Source organism: Acomys minous (assembly GCF_964271855.1).
Source record: "Acomys minous genome assembly, chromosome: 4".
Classification (NCBI taxonomy): domain Eukaryota; kingdom Metazoa; phylum Chordata; class Mammalia; order Rodentia; family Muridae; genus Acomys; species Acomys minous.
Window position 1 is genome coordinate 99,864,915 of NC_140486.1, and position 13,923 is coordinate 99,878,837.

General features: G+C 45.4%; 1 protein-coding gene across 4 annotated transcripts in view; it reads left to right on the forward strand.

Moving 5' to 3' along the window:
• NHEJ1 (non-homologous end joining factor 1) overlaps window positions 1–13,923 on the forward strand; it is a 92,510-nt gene that overhangs the window by 611 nt on the left and 77,976 nt on the right. For 2 of the 4 annotated variants that reach the window (XM_084778529.1, XM_084778532.1), the window contains exons 2-4: window positions 3,007–3,189; window positions 3,374–3,550; window positions 4,123–4,350. In XM_084778529.1, coding sequence (XP_084634655.1) covers window positions 3,374–3,550; window positions 4,123–4,350 — 405 coding nt within the window. In that variant the 5' untranslated portion in view covers window positions 3,007–3,189. Of the gene's footprint in view, window positions 1–415; window positions 435–781; window positions 1,948–3,006; window positions 3,190–3,373; window positions 3,551–4,122; window positions 4,351–13,923 lie in introns of those variants that run through there. The other 2 variants (XM_084778530.1, XM_084778531.1) reach the window with 2 other exon arrangements.

The window sequence follows — 13,923 nt, forward strand, 5'->3', positions numbered from 1 at the left end:
GTCCTGAGCCATAATTGCGTGCAGCGGGTGCTGTAAAAAGGAGAGACGGGCGACAAAGTTCGTGTAGGGGTGGTGGGTGGGTGCCGTAGGGCACTCCCGGGTTTGGCCTCTGGCTGCAGGCTCTCTCTTTGGTGTTTGCCCTCTGCGGCTGGCACAGGGCGTGGACCCCGCCGGATGGTCTGCAGGGCCTTGCTGCCCTCTGGAGGGTGTTGTAGGAACTACTATTCCTCCGAGAGGAACCCTCGGCCAGCCGAGTAGCAACTCCTTGCAACATCACATTCTTCCTCTTAAAAGACAAAAAGAAATTATCGTGTTCTTTGATCACCAGTTTGCGGGACGGTAGCAGGCGGGTGTGTGTGTGTGTGTGCGCGCGTGTGTGCGTGTGTGTGACACCAGAGTCTTCCCTCGATGCTGGGGACAGTCTCAGGCTGTGTGTGTGTGTGTGTGTGTGTGTGTGTAAGACACCAGAGTCCTCCCTCGATGCTGGGGACAGTCTCAGGCGGCAGGCGGTGTGTGTGTGTGTGTGTGTGTGTGTGTGTGTGTGTGTGTGTGTGTGTGTGTGTGTGTGACACCAGAGTCCTCCCTCGATGCTGGGGACAGTCTCAGGCGGGTGTGTGTGTGTGTGTGTGTGTGTGTGTGTGTGTGTGTGTGTGTGTGTGTGTAAGACACCAGAGTCCTCCCTCGATGCTGGGGACAGTCTCAGGCGGGGTGTGTGTGTGTGTGTGTGTGTGTGTGTGTGTGTGTGTCCTCCCTCGATGCTGGGGACAGTCTCAGGCTCTAGTCCGTTCTACCACTGAGTTATCTTTTTTATTTTTTTATTTTTTGAGAGGCATTTGTTATGCTGTCCAGGCTGGTCTGCAACTCAAGATCCTCTTGCCTCAGCCTCCCCTGCACTAGGATTACAGGCATGCCTCCTCATGCCTGACTCACTGAGTTAAACTTACCTCCGCCCAGGCTGTGTGGTAGGAGCAGCCAGCCTGGGTTTGGTGCTGACTGCATTAGACAAATTTTTTTAGGGCCAGCTGTCCCTGGCCACATTAAAACGGCTTCCTCCCGTTCAGACAAAACCATTGACTTGTGGGTTTTGACCTTCAGAACTTAAGGAGGGACCAGTTAGGCCAATAAACTCAATTTTGGTGACTTAGGAGTACGTGACAGGATGTGCCTATAAGGGAAATTAGAGGGTTTGGCAACTTCATTTGTATTTCTAATCTTTCCCAATGTAAACTCTTGCCCAGTGAAGACTCTTTAATCATTCCAAGACCAGTCTACCCTGTTGGAGCAGCACGTGATGGGAATAACCATCTGCACACACAGGGTTTTAAGGCTACCATATACACAGTCACGTGTCACTTGAAATGGCCATATGTGTTTTGAGAACTGTGCTGTTAGGCAATTTAATCACTGTGCAGTTTTCACACAGTGCACGTACTTGAACCAAGATGGCGGTAATGTCACTGGGTTCTATGATTTTCTTTTACTTTTGGTTTTTCGGGACAGGGTTTCTCTGTGTAGCCTTGGCTATCCTGGACTTGCTTTGTAGACCAGGCTGGCCTGGAACTCACAGAGATCCACCTGCCTCTGCCTCCAGAGTGCTAGGATTTAAGGCGTGCGCCACCACCGCTTGGCTTAGGCCATAAATTTTTTATCGACAGGTGTTGGAATCCATACAGTACACAAGATTTTTTCTCTACACCCTGTTTTAGGTACTTCTTTGGGACAGGGTTTCATGTAGTCCAAGCTGGCCTTGAACTCAATATGTAGGTTGAGCTTCTGTTTATTTAATTGAAGATTTAAAAAAAAGTGTGTGTGTGTGTGTGTTGGGGTAAGGATTTGTGTACAGGTGTACATGTTCCTATATGTGTGTGTATAAGCACACTGTGTATGTGGCAGCCAGAGGGCAGTCTCAAAGGTGATCTTCAGGCGCCTCCTACTGGTTTGACTGAGGTAAAGTCTCTTGTTAGCCTAGAACTTTGTTATGTAGGCCTGGGTAGCTGCCCGCCTCCTGACCCTTTCTTGGCTTCTTATCTTGTCAGTGCTGGGATTACAGGTACATACCACCCCACCAGGCCTTTTATGTAGGTTCTGGGGATCTGAATCCAGGCTCCAAATTATGACATTTATTTGGTGCATATGTGGTCAGAGGACAGCTTACAGGAGATACTTCTTTGCTTCTGTCACGAGTCCTGGGGCTCTACCTCAGGTTGTCAGCTTTAGCACAAGTGCCTTTTCCTGCTGCGCCATCTCACTGGCTCATGCTGGCCTCAGAGATCTGCTTGCTTTTGCTGGAACTAAAGGCATGTGCCATCATGGCGCAATCAAATAATTAGAATGTCCTGCCCACTTAGGACTTCTGATTACTATTATTATTATTATTATTATTATTATTATTATTATTATTATTATTATTATTATTATTGATGGGAATCATTCCTTTCCATTTAAAAGTCTGGGAAAGATAGCATCAATACATATATTAGGATTTAAATAAAGTGTCAGTAGGAATGGCATGGGTTTCTGTATATATTAAATGCATTAGTATTCTGAGTCTTAAACACTATGGAAGAAACAGATCTGTTCTTTCTTCCTTTTTCCTCCTTCTCTCCCTCTTTTGCTTCCTCCCTTCCTTCCCAAGGTGAGTCTGTGTCACGTATCCCCAGCTGGCCTGGAAATCCTGGACTGTCTGCTTTCATCAAGTTCTGGGATTATAGGCATACACCACCCAATTGGTAAAGAATGTTTTCTATCCTCTAGAAATGTAATGTGACAAATTTTTACCTTTAAAAAATAATTTATTGAGCTGGGCGCAGTGGCACACGCCTGTAATCCCAATGCTCGGGGAGGCAGAGGCAGGCAGGTATCTGTGAGTTCAAGGCCGGCTTGATCTACAAAGTGAGTCTAGGACATCCGAGGCTACACAGAGAAACCCTGCCTCAAAAAAAAAAAATCCAAAAACCCCCAAAAGTTATTTTATATGTATGAGTGTTTTGGCCTACATGTATGCAGGTACTACAAGTGCAGTGCTTGAAGAGGTCAAAAGAGGGCGTTGGATCCCCTGGAACTGGAGTTACAGATCATTGTGAGCTGCCACGTGGGTGCTGGGACTCAAACCTCAATCCTCTGGAAGAGCAGCCAGTGCTGTTAACTTCTGTGCCATCTCTCCAGCCCCAAGTTTTGGATACATCTTAGGTTAGTTGCTAAAGGGCAGTTATATTGATGCTAGGCTGGTTTATATAAAGAGAGTTCCTGCTTTCATGCCTCTGTTTTACTGGGGAGGATTTTCACATGAGTTCAGTTGGCTTGACGTTGTGAGGGGTGCCCTAGGGGGCTGAGTTTCCTGCGGACACTGTGCTAAATCAGGACTTCCCTGCAGATGGAAGAACTAGAGCAAGGCCTGTTAATGCAGCCGTGGGCATGGCTACAGCTTGCTGAGAACTCACTCTTGGCCAAGGCCTTGGTCACCAAGCAGGGTTATGCCTTGCTGATTTCGGATCTTCAGCAGGTGTGGCATGAACAGTTGGACGCTTCGGTGGTCAGCCAGCGAGCCAAGGTAAGAATGTAAGAAGGAAGAGGAGTGTGGCTGTGGAGCAGTGTGCTGGCCGTAGGACATGAGCGTCAGCCAACCTGGTTGTCTGTACGTTTGGCAAGGAAGACTGAATTGGTTTGAAGCAATTATAGGCTCAACATCCTCTCTCCTAAAGATCCAGCATCTGAAACGCTCTAAGATGTCCAGAACTCAAGCACTCAAAAAGTTTTAGGTTTCAGATTATTTCAGATTTGGGGTTTTGGGTTAAAAAAAAAATCTATGTATTTATTCCAAAATGCAAGGAACTCAGAAATCTGGAACAGAGAGGGGGTGGGGTTCTGTGTGAACAATAATGCACAATGTCATCTGTGTTATATGGTGTACACAGGCGCTCAGTCATTTGATCTTGCCCAGGGCAGAACCGTAGAACAGGCTGGGAGATCTTTGTGACTCCTTGTCTTCCTTCTGCCATAAGGCTTTCCCCTTTGCCCCACCCCCAACCCCCTTCCCACTGTCTTCATGGGTCCCCCTTTGCTCGCCCCTTGGAGGCATTTTCCTTTCAGCACCCTCACCCTGTACTACTGTTGTCTCTCGAGGAGCTGAACAAGCGCCTAACTGCCCCCCCTGCAGCTTTTCTCCATCACCTGGATGAAGTACTTCGCCCATTGTTTAAAGACTCCACCCCCCAGGATGCTGCTCACCCTAGCAAAGCTACCTTCTCCTGTGATCGCGTCGCTGAGGTGCTGATTCTGCGGGTGCGGAGTGAGCTGTCTGGCCTCCCGTTCAATTGGCATTTCCACTGTAGTCCAGCTAGTTCTTCACTGGTAAGTGCAATTTAGATATGGGGTGCAGGTGGGGATCCCAGCTACTTCAGGTAAAGACCTGGGTACCTTTTTATATTTTCTGTAAACCTTGTTTGAAATTCTATTCTAATAAGAAAAAAAAATCCCGCTAAGGGGATTCTGTCTTTGTTTTTGTTTTTATTTTTATTTCTCAAGACAGGGTAACAGCCCTGGCTGTCCTGGACACCCTTTGTAGACCAGGCTGGCCTTGACTCACAGTGATCCACCTGGCTCTGCCTCTGCCTCCCAAGTGCTGGGATTAAAGGCCTGCACCACCACACTGGTATAGGCTGGTACAGCCTTGCCTTGCAAAGGGAGCAGCGTTTGTATCTGCACACTTTATTTGGTGACTTCATCTATTGTTACTATTATTATTTTATTATAATAATAATAACAACAACAAGTTGCTGTTGTTGTTGCTATTATTATTATTATTATTATTATTATTATTATTATTATTGTGTTTGTTTGCTTGTTTTCCTAGACAGGGTTTCCCTGTGTAGCTCTGGCTATCCTAGAACTTGCTTGATAGTCCAGGCTGGCTTCGAACTCAGAGATCTACCTGCCTCTGCCTCCTGAGTGCTGGGATTAAAGGCATACATCACCATATTAGGAGATGTGGCCTTGTTGGACGAAATCTGTTACTAGGGGCTGGGCTTTGAGGTCTCAGAAGCTTAGCCAGGCCTAGTGTAGTAGTCTCCTTCTGCTGCCTGCCAATCCAGATGTAGAACTCTCAATTACCTTTCCAGCACCATGTCTGCTGCCTGTCACAGTGCTTCCTGCCATAATGACAGTGGACTAAACCCCTGAACTGTAAACCAACCAGTTAAATGTTTTCCTTTATAACAGTTGCCATGGTCATGGTGTCTCCTCACAGCAATAAAACTCTAAGACAGTGGACTTTGAAAGAATATAACCTTGCCCCATTTCTGCTTCAGTCTCTTTGTTTCTCATTAACAGATGAGGAAGTGATTTCTCAGCTTCCTACTCCTGTCACTGCATCTGCTGCTTGCTGCCAGGCCTCCCCATTAGGATAGACTCTGATCCCTCTGGAACTGTAAACCAAAATAAACTCTTTCTTCTATTAAAAAAAAAAAAAAAAAAGAGGCGTGCATCACCACCACCACCACCACCACCACCACCACCACCACCGCCGCCGGCCAATATTTTAATGATGAGGTCTCATGTATGCTAGGCTAAGCTAGAATGACCTTATCCTTTCACTCGAGTATTAGGATTACAGAGACACTGTCATGCTCAGCTTATGCAGTACTGGGGGCTTGAACCCAGGGCTTTATGCTGGGTAAGCATGATACCAGCTGAGGTACAAACCTGGCTTTTCTTTTCTTTCTTTCTTTTTTTTTTTTTAGAAGATAAGGTCTCAGTGTAGCCCTTGGCTGTCCTGAAAGTCACAGAGATCTGCCTGTGCCTCCAGCATGCTGTGTGAGTACTGTTACCATGCCCACTTTTCTTGATTTTCTTTCTTTCTTTTTTTTTTTTTTTTTTTTTAGTTTTTTAGTATGCAGCCTTAGGTGACCTGAAATTACAGTACAGGCTTGCTTTGAACTTGAGGCAGTCTTCCTGCCTCAGTTTCCAAATGCTGGGATTCACCATGCCTGGCTTAAAGCAGACATTTTAATTGTTCCAAGCTGTGATTTATCAAGACCACTTTGATAACAGAGTGGAGCGTGATACTTTTCTAAGCGTTTTCTCTTCTTTTAGTCCTTATGATTTTCCTACAAGATAGACATTATTATTTCCTTTTTTTAAGATCACAAAGCCAAGGTTTAGAGAGACCCTCAAAAAAAAAAAAAAAAAAAAAAAAAAGAAGCAGCTGGGTGTGGTGGTACAGGCCTGTAATCACAGTACTCAGGGAGGCAGAGGCAGGCAGATCTCTCTGTGAGTTTGAGGCCAGCCTGGTCTATAAAGTGAGTCAAGGACAGCCAAAGCTACACAGAGAAACCCTGTCTCAAAAAAAACAACCAACCAACCAAACAAACACAAAACCCCAAAGCCACTAACTAAAAGACACATTTTTGAAGCTGGGCCTGACTATACACGTCTGTGATCCTGGCACCGGGGAGATAGAGGCAGGAGAATCATGAGTTCAAGGCCACTCTCAGTGACACAGTGAGTTTGAGTGTAGCTTGGGCTACATGATACTCTGTCTCCAAACCAAGCAACTGGTGAGCAAGGTAGCAAGTGTCTTCAGTTCCAGCACTCAGGAGGTAGAGGATAGAGAGAGAATGTGTGTGTGTGTGTGTGTGTGTGTGTGTGTGTGTGTGTGTGTGTGTGTGTGTGTGTCCAGGACAGCCAGGGCTACACAGAGAAACCCTGCCTCGAAAAACAAACAAAAACCAAACCAAAACAACAAACAAACCAACAAACAAAAGAATGCTGGAAACGCATGCCTAGCATGGTGTAGTGCTATTGAGGCAGAAGCAGGAAGAGCACCGTGTGTTTTAAGGCCTGCTTAGGCTACATGGTGAGTCCTAAGGCCAGCCAGAGCTCTGCAGTGAGCCCCAGCACAACCAAAGAAGGAAAAGCCCTCTCAGCTTCCATTCTCCCCGTAGAGCCACTCAAAGATTCTTCACAAATGCTCATAATGGCTTTGTTTTCTTGTTTGCTTTATTTTTTACCTTATTTATATGGGTGTTTTGCTTGCACATTCGTCTCTGTGCCACATGTGTGCCTGGTGCCTGCAGAGGCCAGAAGAGGGCATCAGACCCCTGGAACTGGAGTTATGCATGGTTGTGAGCTGCCCCGTGGGTACTGAGAATTGAATGAACTCAGGTCCTTAACTGCTGAGCCATCTCTCTAGCCCCACCCCCACCCTGGTATCTTTGTTTCCAAGCCAGAAATAACCTAAGAGGTTAAATAAATGGTTAAGCAAAGTATGGCATGCCCACAATATATGTTTAAAGAAGAACACATTTTCAGAATCAATAAATAGCGTTTGCTGTATTCAGTAGCACTCAGTGATCAGGCTGTTCTGTGAGAGGTGGAGGTCTCAGGTTGGCCGGCAGAATAATTTGCATAAGTATTATTTTCTAGTTCCCACTTCAAGGTCTGGTCTACTTGAAGTTTCCCGTAGGTGATGTGAAAGTTTGGTATCAATAAATGACTGTGAAATAGAACAAAGGATTTATTTGTTCTTAAAGGTATTATTTTTTAGTTTTAATTATGTGTATTTCTGTGTGTGGGTTTGTGTACTTGAGAGAGAGGATGGTGTTGGATCTCCTGGGCTTGGAGTTACAGATATTAGTGAGATGCCTAGAGTGGGTGCTGGGAACGAAGCTAGTGTCCTCTGGAAGAGCAGCAAGTGCTCTAAATCTCTGGGCTATCTCTCCAGCCTGGCAAAGGACTTCTTGAGAGGCCATTTACTAATGTTTACTTTTTTGTTTTTTTTGTTTTCTGGTCTGGATCTTTGCAAAGCTTGAGTGCTGAACTGCTCACTTATCATTGGTTTGCTTGTGGTCCTGGGGTTCAAGCCCAGGGCCTCACACTTGTTAGGCTGCACGCTACCACTGAGGCATACCTCAGCTAAGGACATTCTCTGGTGTTGCCAAGGCTGGCCTCTAATTCCTGGGGGCAAGACCTCCTCAGTCTCACAGGTAGCCATGGCTACAGGTGTGCACCATTGCGGACTGATTTCGTGAAGAAACTGATAAGGCCACCTACAGGCCGTGCTGTGTAGCAAGCACTCACATTTGTTGACTTTAACTGAATTTCCTGTGAAGTCTCCCATGCTACTTTAGATATAGAATTTCAGTCACTCAAGGCCCCTGATTTTTTTTCTAGGTGACACCAGGGGGCACTGTTTCCTCAATGATGCTTATTCTGGCATCTTACCATTTGGACCACCTTTGAGAATCCCTAGCAGTAGCTTGCCCCTGTGTATTAGGTAGTTCTACAAATTCAGAATAGTGTGAAAGCTGTGGGGAGGCAGCTTTCCTGGAGGCTGATGGGCTCTAGTAATTTCTTCTTTCAAAAGTACACACAGAGAGAGTGTGTGTGTCAGGGGTGTAGCTCAGTGCTGCAGCCCTTGCTTAGCGTGGAGCCGGTTCAGCCCCAGCTCTGGGGAAAAGGCTATAAGGAGCACTGGAGCGATGATAAGAATGTTTGAAGGTATCCGGGCGTGGTGGTGCACACCTTCAATCCCAGCACTCGGGAGGCAGAGGCAGGCGGATCGCTGTGAGTTCAAGGCCAGCCTGGTCCACAAAGCAAGTCCACGACAGCCAAGGCGCCCCGTCTCAGGGAAAAAAAAAAAAAAAAAAAAAAAAAAAAAAGAATGTTTGAGGGACGATGGAAGGAGGTCTGGTATTTTAGCAGTTGTCGAGGTGAGGAGCTGTCCTGTGTCAGAGCTTCCGAGTTTAGAGGAGAGAGAGCTTTGGCTGGCCACTGGCTTGGAACAATTGGTTAACAAGTATATTTTAAGTTCACATAAAGCCCTTATCATTAAACGGAGAGGACTGTTGTTATCCCAGGGAAACCCCTGGGACTGCAGGGAACTTTGCAGGGAGGAAGAAGCTAGAGCTGGTAAATACCATCAGGGATGTAGGTGGCTACTATTTCAGGCGTGTGTGTGTGTCTGTGAGGTCATGCGGTTGGAAGTTTTGTCTGTTACTCATTCTTGAGATAGTTTACTTTTTTTTGAATGGGTAATCCATGCCAAAGGCAAACATTTCAAGCAGTATTTAAAGGTATACAGTTTAAGAAACAAACAGGCTTTCTGTCTTCTCTCTTATTTTCTTTCAAAAGCAATTACTGATATCAGTTTTCTGTTTATGCAATTTTCTTTTGGAGGCAGAGTCTTACATATCCCAGGCTATCCTCAAAATCAGTACGTAGCCAAGGACATTTCAACTTCTATCCTCCCGTATCCACCTCCTCAGTGCTGGGGTTACAGGTGTGCTGCCTGTTTTTCTGAGGTGCTGGGGATTGCACCCAGTGCTCCACGCATGTGGGACGTTCTTGACCATTTCTCTTTCTCCGTGATAGCATGTTGCTGCGTAGCCCGGCTCAAGTTCGAAATACTTCTGCCTCTGTTTCTCAGATGTTGAGATTACAAGCATAAGACATCATACCTTGTTATTAACTCTGGGGATGTAATAATTCTTAATTCTCTGTAGGAACTGTGGAATAGACAAGGCTGTGAGTCTCTGCTTTATGATTCTACATCTGTTTCCACTCATAACAAATTTCTCTTCATTGCTCCCTTTTTCCTATTGTCTGCTCTTCCAGTACATAATACAACTTTTCCCCTGCTTTTTTTGTTTGTGTTTACATTTTTTATTAGACTTACTTATTTTATGTGTATAAGCATTTTGCCTGCATGTATGTATGTACATCGTATGCATGCCTGGTGCCCACAGATGTCAGAAGAGGGCCTCTGATTTCCTGGAACTGGACTCACAGAGGGTTGTGAGCCACTATGTGGTTGCTGGGGACCGAACCCCAGTCCTCTGCAGCAGTAGTCAGTGCTCTTAACCACTGTGCCATCTCTCCAACCCCTGTGTTTGGTTTTGAGACTTAAGTTTTACTATGTGGCTCAGACTGTCTTCAGACTTGTGATGTTCCTGCTCCTGCCTCCCACATCCTGAGATCACAGGTGTGTATCTAATATAATTCTTGGCATTCTGTATTTCCACTTTCAGATTTGTCACCTGCTCAGTTGTTTTATGGTCCCTAGGGGTCATAGATCAGAGTTTCTTACTGGTAGGAAGAACACAGCTTTCAAACCAGCAGACAAATTCACAATCAACCTTATACCTTTAGATTATGAATATTACCTTGGATTAGTACTAGAATTTTTATGACAGTTTCTCCATCTGTCAAATACCAGTGATGAGATTACTATGCACTTATGATAATTTAAAAAAGAGGACATAGACAACTGTGGTGGCACACACCTTTAATCCCAGCACTCAGGGAGGCAGAGGCAGGTGGATCTCAGTGAGTTTGAGGCTAGCCTAGTCTACAAAGTGAGTCCAGGACAGCCAAGGCTACACAGAGAAACCCTATCTTGAAAACCCAAAAGCCAAAAACCACACAAAACAAAGAAGGACATGTGCAGCATTACTATGGCATCACAGTGGGCTATGAGAAAATGTCTAACACACATTTTTTCCCTTCTTGTTGTAAAGGATAAGGACAGTGAAAGCTGAGGTCATATGAGATAGCTCAGGACTAGAATCTGTGACCCTGCGGGTGGGTCACAATGGTTTCCTCATCTGGGGAAGAGTGGCACCCGTCACACTTCCTGCCTGTCATGGTGCTCTTCGAAGGCAGAGGCCTCAGTGGGTACAGGCTGAGTTGGCTGGTGAGTGGCTTGTCTTCAGATTTTGCTTTCCGTGAGTGAAAGGGGGTATCCTTGCATCCGTGGCCTAAAACACTGCACAACTTTTCCTTGTTGTGCCTTTGGAAATACATTGATCTTTTTACTTGGTTGCATGTATTTTATTTTATTTTTTGTTTTGTTTTTATACCAGTCTTTTTTTTTTAATGGCCATTAATACATATTTTGGAGTCTTCTAACCAGCATTCATCCAAGTTTGAAAACAGAGCAAGGCTCTTAGGCCTCAGAGAAATCATTTTAATGTTCATCTAACTTTGAAATTAATTATAGATCAGAAATCCAGAGTGGTGTGAAATTATTTGGGAAGTTGAAATATTTCCTGATAAGAAACACTTTTTTTTTCTATATAGATGTTGCAGTCTAGTAGATCATTGCAGTTGCCTGGGATGGTGGTGTCCTATTTCATAGACATGGCATCGGTTAGGAACTACTCCTTGCCGTGTCTCATGCTGTTATATTTAGCACCTCAAAGGTGGTGCCCCCCACAGCCCACCATGGTGAGAGGCTGGTTATTAATGGTAGGAGTTTCTGTTACTTGAGGGGTGCCACCAAATGGCCACTGTGGCTGTTTGGTTAGCAATGATAATTATTTTCATTTCAGTCCACCAAACCTCTGTTGGCTTCCATACAATTATTCAACTGTTTTTCTAATCTACCTTGACCAGGACCAAACTTATCAAAACAATTCCTGGGGCATCGAGTTGGGCCTAGACCATCTTAGTTTTCAGTCACTGTATTGAGGTAATTATTATGTGTGTGTATGGGCGCTACAGTGTGCGTGTGGAGGTCGGAAGGCAGCTTGCAGGAATCAGTTTCTCCTTCTACCATTTGTGTCTGGGGGATTGAACTCAGGTCATGAAGCCTGGCAGCTTGCTGAGCTGTCTCACAGGCCCAGATATATCTTAAACAGGAGTTCTGAGCAGTACTTCTTAGAGGCCTAAGTCCTCCTGAGGACCTGGGATGGGACTCAGTACCAGGTTGGGATGTGCCAGGTAACAAAGAAGAGTAAGAGTTATCTACACCAGGACTAGACACCGGCCTGCCACCCTGTGCTGGGACACCTACGTTTCTTGGATCCTGGTACCAAAAGCTGCGGCCCCTATCTGCCTGCCCATACCTCCACATCCGGTCTTTTTTCTCTTCTGACCGACCTTTAGAGAAATGTAGAAAAGTCTTTTCCTTGGAATCTGAGCTGCAACACAAGCAGTATTTTTAGTTTTCTCTAGAGACTTCATGTAAAGTGAACACAAAGGCGTCTGAGAAATCACCACCTGGGACCCTGACACGGGTGAGTCTGCCTGGCACCTGTGGTGGCACACTTGCACACCTGCACACCTTTTCCTCATTTCCAGCCCGTGATGGGGTATCTTGTCTAAAGGGCTTACTTTTTTAGATCTAGCCAGGAATGAGCATACTGTTGCCAGCAGGCCAAATCTGGCCTGCCGCCTGCTTTTGTAGAGTTATATTGGAGCACAGCCACCTCATTTGTTTACATATTGTCTGTGGCTGCTTTCGCGTGCCGCGACAGCGGAGTGAAGTACTTGCGGCAGAGACTCTGTGGGCCACAAAGCTGAAAATATTGACTATCTGGCTCTTTCCGAGAAAAGCTTGCTGACACCCCCACCCCACCTCAATCTAGGGTATCTCTCTTGCTTACTGTCTCCTTTAGTTGGTGCCTTCAGTGGAAATAAAGAAGTGCTGATGACATCCTTTAGCCACCAGCTAATGGACACCTTGCTTAGGTGACTTAGCTCTTCTGTATGCTATGCACTATTGTATGGTGCTCAGTGTAACTGCACTGTAACAAAGCCATACCTGCATCCTTTTGTGTGGCCTGGGCTCAGTAAACTGCCTTGCTTTTCTTTTCCTTTTGTTTTACAATAACTTTAAATTTTGCTGTATTTATGAGAATAGGTTGAAACTCTGACTTGTTTGGTTTTTTTTTTGTTTTGTTTTGTTTTGTTTTTTGGTGGCAAAGTTTCTCTGTGTAGCTTTGGTGGTCGGTCCTGGACTTTGTAGACTAGGCTGGCCTCGAGCTCACAGTGATCCACCTGTCTCGGCCTCCCAGAGTGCTGGGATTACAGGTATGCACCATGGCACTGGTTGAAACTCTGATCTCTTATCAGTCCTGAAATGGTTCTTTTTTTTTTTTTCAGAGCCGAGGACCAAGAACCCAGGGCCTTGCGCTTGCTAGACAAGGGCTCTACCACTGAGCTAAATCCTCAGCGTCCTTGAAATGGTTCTTTATAAGTATCTGATCGAGTTTGATGGCTCTCTACTTTCTGTTGCTTTTTTTTCTCCCACTGGCGTGGGAGCCACATCCCTTCTTGAGGATTCATTGGATCTTCTGCTCTTCTGTTGAGAGCTGAGTCTGCACTCCCTCTTCTCAACTAGGTCATCCTTTTTATTTTTATTTATTTAAAGGACTTTTCTTGCTGGGTGGTGGTGGCACACACCTTTAATCCCAGCACTCAGGAGGCAGAGGCAGGTGGATCTCTGAGTTTGAGGCCAGTCTGGTCTACAAAGCGAGTCCAGGACAACCAAGGCTACACAGAGAAACCCTGTCTTGAAAACAAAAGCAAAAAAACAAAATAAAATACTTTTCTTTTATCTTTGTATATGTATGAGTGTTTTGCCTGCATGTATGTCTAGGTACCATGTGCATACAGGGCCTGTAGAAACCAGAAGAGAGGCCTGAATCCCTGAGCTGGAGTAATAGGCAGTTATGAGCTGTCATGTGGGCGCTGGGAATAGAACCCATGTCTTTGGGAAGAGCAGCCAATGTTCTTTTTCTTTATTTATTATGAATACAGTGTTTTGCCTGCATGTACACCTGCATGCCAAAAGAAGGTACCAGGTTATTATATATGGTAGTAAGCCACCATGTGGTTGCTGGGAATTGAACTTAGGACCTTTGGAAGAGCAGCCTGTGCTCTTAACTTCTGAGCCGTCTCCAGTCTCGCAGCCAGTGTTCTTAACCAGTGAGCAATCTCTTCAGTCCCTGTTTCAGTGGTTCTCAACCTGTGGGTAGTGACCCCTTTGGGGGTTGCATATGAGGTATCATGCATATCAGATATTCACATTACAATTCATAGCAGTAGCAAAAGTACAGCTGAGAAGGAGCAATGGAATAATTTTATGGTTGGGGTCACCACAACATGAGGAACTGTATTAAAGGGTCACAGCATTAGCAAGGT